We start from the raw sequence: 6,034 nt of genomic DNA, 5'->3' as shown, positions 1-6,034 counted from the left end.
CCGTTGTATCAACCAGCGCATGCTCAATGCGGCAAAGAACAGGACTAACGACGAGGAACAGCCGACACCTAACTACAGTGCCTACATTCTGTTCCATGAAGAGCACTTTGCACAAAATAATTTGATTGTTTGTGCCTGGTTGCCAACAGACATTTGTGTCAACGTGGATGGTTCGGTTAATATAAAGTTGTACATCGATAACATCTTTAACAGTCAGCACACTGCGGCCTATGGCATGCTTTCCGAAGCTTTGGCAAAGTGGGTACTGCTCCTGGAGCAAATGCTTACCTGCTGTGCGCACCAGCAACACGCCCGTGCCAAATAACCGTTTGAAGGCCATTTGCAAATCCATAAGACTTTTTGCACTCACAATAACGACAGTAACATTGAACCTGGTGGATATGAAAGTTCTAATGGCTGTGACGAGACTAACAGACACTTTGGCAATGCGAAGAAACCAAAATCCCCCTGGCAAATTTTCCAAGCCAAGTAGCATGTTGTTGCTCAATGGTCTCCACGGTCAGAACCTCCAGGCCATTGTCGAGATACACAACGTTTATCTTACGCCGGAAGATTCCGAGTGCACTCTCCTTCAATGGCAGGCAGACTGCAGCAATTTAGAGAGTATCATCGCGACGGCAATGTACTTCTACAATGCGGAAAATAGTAATTCGAGCGAGTTGGTTTTCCGCGAGTTCATTGGCAAATGCCCTGAAATATCAGACAGAAGTGAACAAATACGTACACTTGGACTCGGCGACACTCTGTATGGACAAAGTTATTGCATTCAAAGGGCTGACAAAGTCAATATCAAGGATGGCCGCTGCATTTGCTATCCCAACGTCTACCAGTACCAGATAACGCCGCAGCAGAAGAGCTGGTGGGCCTATGCTGTGGTGCCCAACACACATTTCAAGCCACTATCTTCCCTTTTCAAGAATCAAGATTGCCCTCATGGCCACTATACACATTTCTGTTATTGCTGGCTGACATCAAGGAACACCATGATGTTTACAGCACTGCCCACACAGCGCTGCCCCCCTTTTTCAGTTAAGTAATTTTTAAGACTTGAATATATCGATTTAGACCCACATTTTTATAGAGCACGACAAAGATGTCCTACCTTATTCTTATCAGGAAATTAAGAAAGAAATCTATGTATCGTGTGGAGAAACGCTTAAATTTAACGAAGGCGGTCTAATTGTTGAATTTAAAGATAAGACAGCAGGTTATATCAGATTTAAAATGTATTAGTTTTATTAATACAATAGCTTTTGCACATGTATTTTTTAATTTGCATGAGCAAACACTAATATTATAAATGCTCTTGTCCTTAGATGCAGCAACTGTTTTTGTGTTTATAGTCTTTTGTTTTTTGTAATTTGAATTTTAATTCTCAAAAATACATATACTTGGTACACAATTTTTGAATAGGCAATAAATACATATAATTGTTTCTTAGTTATTATGCCTGCCCCGTACAATACTATGAATTTGTATGTTTTGCGACAATGTGCGTATTTTACATTAAAACAGTAAACGCTATTTATACGGGAAACCCACCGCTGGCTTCTCCCACATTGCGCTCCTCATCGTCAACTGGTTGCTTGCTTCTTCCAAAAACAGAAAGCTTGGATGTCAGCCGGCGAATATTTTCTCCAATATCCATCCTGAAATAGTCAATAAACCGGTCGTCGATATTCTTATCAGTGAACGATTCCTCTCGATCATGGTCGTTTGGATCGTCGTAGTCGACAAGCTCGCCATTTTCTAGCCGGCCGAGCGGATTTTTGTGGTTGCCGATAAACTGGCAAACCTGCTCGCTGCCGTCGGTTGCCACATTACGCTGTCTCCTGTTTTTACGCATGATGCGCCGCATGGGGAGCGTACTGAGCTGACTGTTTGTACGAGTTCTCTGTCGGCGTAATGGAGCGCTGCTGCTGTTGCCATTGCCGCTGCTAATTCCGGACTGAATCCCATTCTGAGTGCTGATGGTAACGCCGCTAGTCTCAGGTTCGATAATGGGCATGGGCATGGGCATGGTTGGGGGTGCTGATGAGTGGATGGGCAGAGGGGTTTGCAGAATGTCACTGGTGCGGGGTCGAACCTTAAATATCTCGGCAGCGCCCAGTCTGGTTTCCCGCGTGGCAGAGCGCGAGGCCTTAAGCGAGGCAATGGCATTGTCAGCATTTAGCAACAGGCCGTCGTACTCATACCCCTGCTGCACAACCTCCTCCTTGGACGCAGCGACAACTGCCGGGATAGTCCCAGTGGCACTCTTGGTATTCTCGGCCGCTGACGGCGTGCTGGTACCCAATGCGAGACTCTTCTCGTCTACATCATTGTCTCTGCCCTGTGTGATATCTGACCGATACATATCCGCAATGCGCACGCTGATGCCCAATCCTTCGCCAACAAGCCTATCCACGCCCTTCATGTCATCATCCGAAACCGGCGCTTCGCCACCAACCTCGTACACGCTCTGGGATCTAACGGGCATAATGGGCGGACTGGGCATTTGCAAATGCGAGTACTTTGGACTACTGAGCGCTGAAGGTGTCTGCCTGCGCTGCGGCAACATTAATGGCTGATGATGGCCGTGGTGTCTGCGGAAGATATTTATCCGATAATGAATGTCCATTTGGTCGCGGGATACCTTGGGTTTATCGTCAATGGTGATGGAGCGGCTGAGCTCGAGAGACGGCAAGGGTGGCTGCTCGTCGTCGTTGTTGCCGCCCTTCTCGGACGCACTGGGAGACGGCTCCTTGCTGTTATCAACGGTCGGTGACTGGTCATCAGTGGTTATGGGAAGGTCAAAGACTGTCCGGCTATTGCGCTTGCTCTGCGCATTAATGAGATCCAAAGGACTGTTGCTATTTCGGTTAATCATTGGAATGTGGACACCGTGGATGCCCGTGGGCTCGCGCGAATTGACAAAGGACAGACGGCTGGCGATTCCATTGCGGATGGACACAGACGATATGGATCTGCTGCGGCTGCGCACAACCTTGCCGATATGCGCCAGGGGCACGGTGATACCGTGGACTAGAACGGAGGAGAAAACAAGGAAACTAACGATGGGCACAACCATATCCCCCGAGACATAGTGAAAGTGCTCAGGCTCGTGCTTAAAGTCCTTGTGAATAGTCTGGGCAAAGAAAAGAGCGCCGACGCCAATCGGCCCAAACCAGCCTGCAAAAATAGACTGTCGATAGTTTCTGAACGCCGGTGTTATCCGGGTGAGCAGCACAACAATAGGCATGCGGCGTAGGAGCAGAATCATAATGGCAGCGACGATGAGGCGCCAGGGGGTGAGCATCAACACAGCGTTGTTGAAATCATGCCATGGGATAATGGTGCCAAAGTAGATGAAAAACGCCACATTGACCAGACCGTCGAGAATTTCTTGGAAATGCGCGTCCTTGGTCTCCTGCCGGAACCAATCGTCCCATGTAAAGGCATGGCCGGCGACAAAACAGCACAGGATGTCGTCGCTGTGGATCAGCTGCAGAATACCGACAATGAAAATAGCCAAGCCGATAGAAAACGCCAAAAACGACTCCTTGTCAATCAGGTTGTGCGTCTCAGCCAGCCGCAGGAGCTTTCGCGCAACATACCCGACAACAATTCCAATGACGATAGAGAGAAGCATATGGTAGCACCAGATCCAATAAAACCAGCGGCCGATAGCGTAGCCCGTCGAGTAGTTGCTGTTCAGCATGTACAGCCCAAAGTACAAAAACAGCATCCCGAAGCCGTCGTTAATACCAGACTCGGCCGAAAGTGCGTCGCGGACATTCTTGGGCACATTAGTCTCGGCGTAATTCCCCTTCATCACGGAGTTGGCCAAAATGGCATCCGTCGGCGCCGTACACGAGGCAATAAGCAGGGACTCGAGGAATCCTAACCTAAAAATCAACTGGATGATTCCGGCAGACACAAGCCACATCACAATCATTACTGGACCGAGGAGCACAGACATGGTCCGCCACTTTTGCAATATGTAGCGGCGCGGCAACGTGATGCCGGCCACAACCACCTGGATAGCAATGACATAGCGTGAAAACTCTAGTGTGAAATTATCTGTGTCGACAAAGTCCCGCGGGTCTAATGCGTTGGACACCTTGGGACCGATAATTATCCCAAAAACCATGGCCACGAGGGATTCGGAAAGATAGAGGCGTTGTTTCATAAAGCCCGAGACCAGGCCGTATATGCAGATAAAGCCGCCTAAAAAGGCCGGCACAAGCTTGGTTGCGGCAACAACCATGTGAAAATGATAAAAGTTTTGGAATAAAGTACAAAATGTAGGATATAGTGTGTATAAAATAAATAAATGAAAGAATTATAATTGTTTAGTAAATAAAAAAGAGGGGATGTGTATTGTATGAGTGATGTTAATGATAAAGGATAATGATGAAGATGATGACTATAATGACAAGGAAGACAAAGAACAACTACAAAAGACAAAGGAAATGAAAAGACCTTGTCAATTTTATATACCCAGCCTGGTCGGTAAAGACGACTGTAAAAGAACATGGCACCTGCACTTTGATACTACAGCTCAGACACTTGCCATCAAAAAATAGTATACATAAGAAACTGTGTTAAAAAAAGCATGTACAAACAAAAAAATAAAGTAGGAAAGTTGGGAATGAAAATCTCGGAACCTGGCAGAAACAGAACTTCAGCGCGCATAGGTGAAGGAAAATAGAAAAAAGGGCATCGGGTTTACAGTGTTGAGTTGCAACTCAGATTTGTTGTCAAAAATAAAAATCATCTCGAAAAAAAAGTTGGCTCTTCTTTGCAGAACACTAATTTTTTTGTTGAGAAGTCGAGGAAGAGAAAAAAACGGATCAGGTGCAGTGAAGCACTTTTTTTTACTCATTTTTGTTTTCTTTTTAGATAGGACAAAATAATCTTGACAATGTGACAAATGTATTTTTCATTTGGATTCGGAGCAAGAACAATATATTCAGGAACTATCCGGGTGGATCATTCTTCAGGTCATGCCGACGGGTGAAAAAAATTGACATACAAAATATCATTTTCCATGTTAATAAAAATTTTCTGCGCAGGGAAATAAATTAAAACCAAAATACTGCCTTGTATTCCCTTTCCTGGTCAAAAGAGAGCCCAATTGTCTATATTTGTACGGTGGAGTGGAAAAGGAAAGGGAAAGTAAAAAGTGGTCTCTGCATAGATTTTTTGTAGAGTAGAAAACGATAGTCAGATACCAAACAAACAAAATATGTCGGAAGATACCCAATAACAAGTTTTTTGTTTGATTTTCAGGATTGAGATGAATCAGCGGGCATGGCAAGAAACAACACAGAGAAAGAGACAAGGTGATGTGGGGGGTGGGAATGAACCCTGGGGAGTTGGTCATTGAAAAATAGACCAAGTGATCTAGAATTCACCGTTGACACGTGCACGCAGGATCGAGAACAAGAGGGGGCAAATGAGGAGGGAGATGACCACCATCGAGCTGGAGATTCGACCGTAGAATTCCAGGAGATACGATGCGCGTCACTTTTTTTATCGTGCCTCGCGCCTCTTGCTTCATATCGTATATTTTTATTTTATTTTTTCCAGCCACTTGCTTTAATCCGGGCAGTTTCCGATTTCCCTTTGCGCGCGCACAAACTTTGGCCACCCGCTTAGCAAAAAAAAGTTACTAAAGCGGTATATCCACAAAAAAGCAAGTTCCCTCACGCCGTTCATATCGCAAAAAGGAGGAGACGGGACATATGGCGAATGCCAAAAAGGTATTTGAAGCGCTTACAAATAACAACAGCAGAAAAGGGGAATAGAAATCCATGCACGAGCATTGCCACAGTGACAAGAAAGAAAAAAGCGGATCTGAACAAGCAATAAGTGACTACCGTTCTCAGTGTAGGACAGCGCCATGAGCTCGTTGCTCGCAGGCACAGTAGCTGGCGCAGTCGAGGGGGCGGTAACATACCCGACGGAGCTAATAAAGACCAAGCTACAGCTGCAAGGGTCTGTTCAGTACATGCAGCAGGGCGGCCAC

At 46.0% G+C, this 6,034-nt stretch overlaps 2 protein-coding genes across 2 annotated transcripts; one reads left to right on the top strand and one right to left on the bottom strand.

The window, feature by feature from the left end:
• Nucleotides 1-524: 524 nt before the first annotated feature.
• BX661DRAFT_133176 (uncharacterized protein) lies at nucleotides 525-857 on the top strand (the record flags this gene model as incomplete). Its single annotated transcript, XM_051532615.1, has 1 exon — nucleotides 525-857. A coding segment is annotated over one exon (333 nt), but the record flags the coding sequence as incomplete, so codon positions are not given.
• A 4,119-nt stretch (nucleotides 858-4,976) lies between these two features.
• On the bottom strand, nucleotides 4,977-5,578 carry BX661DRAFT_189356 (uncharacterized protein). The gene has a single exon (XM_051537561.1). The coding sequence runs from the start codon at nucleotides 5,387-5,389 to the stop codon at nucleotides 5,057-5,059; it is 333 nt and encodes a 110-aa protein (XP_051388677.1). The 5' UTR covers nucleotides 5,390-5,578; the 3' UTR covers nucleotides 4,977-5,056.
• Nucleotides 5,579-6,034: the final 456 nt, after the last annotated feature.

The sequence above is a fragment of the Kickxella alabastrina genome (assembly GCF_025024165.1).
Source record: "Kickxella alabastrina strain RSA 675 chromosome Unknown BX661scaffold_39, whole genome shotgun sequence".
NCBI classification, from domain to species: domain Eukaryota; kingdom Fungi; phylum Kickxellomycota; class Kickxellomycetes; order Kickxellales; family Kickxellaceae; genus Kickxella; species Kickxella alabastrina.
The sequence above is the reverse complement of the archived record's forward strand: the minus strand, read 5'-3'. Positions and strand labels throughout refer to the sequence as shown.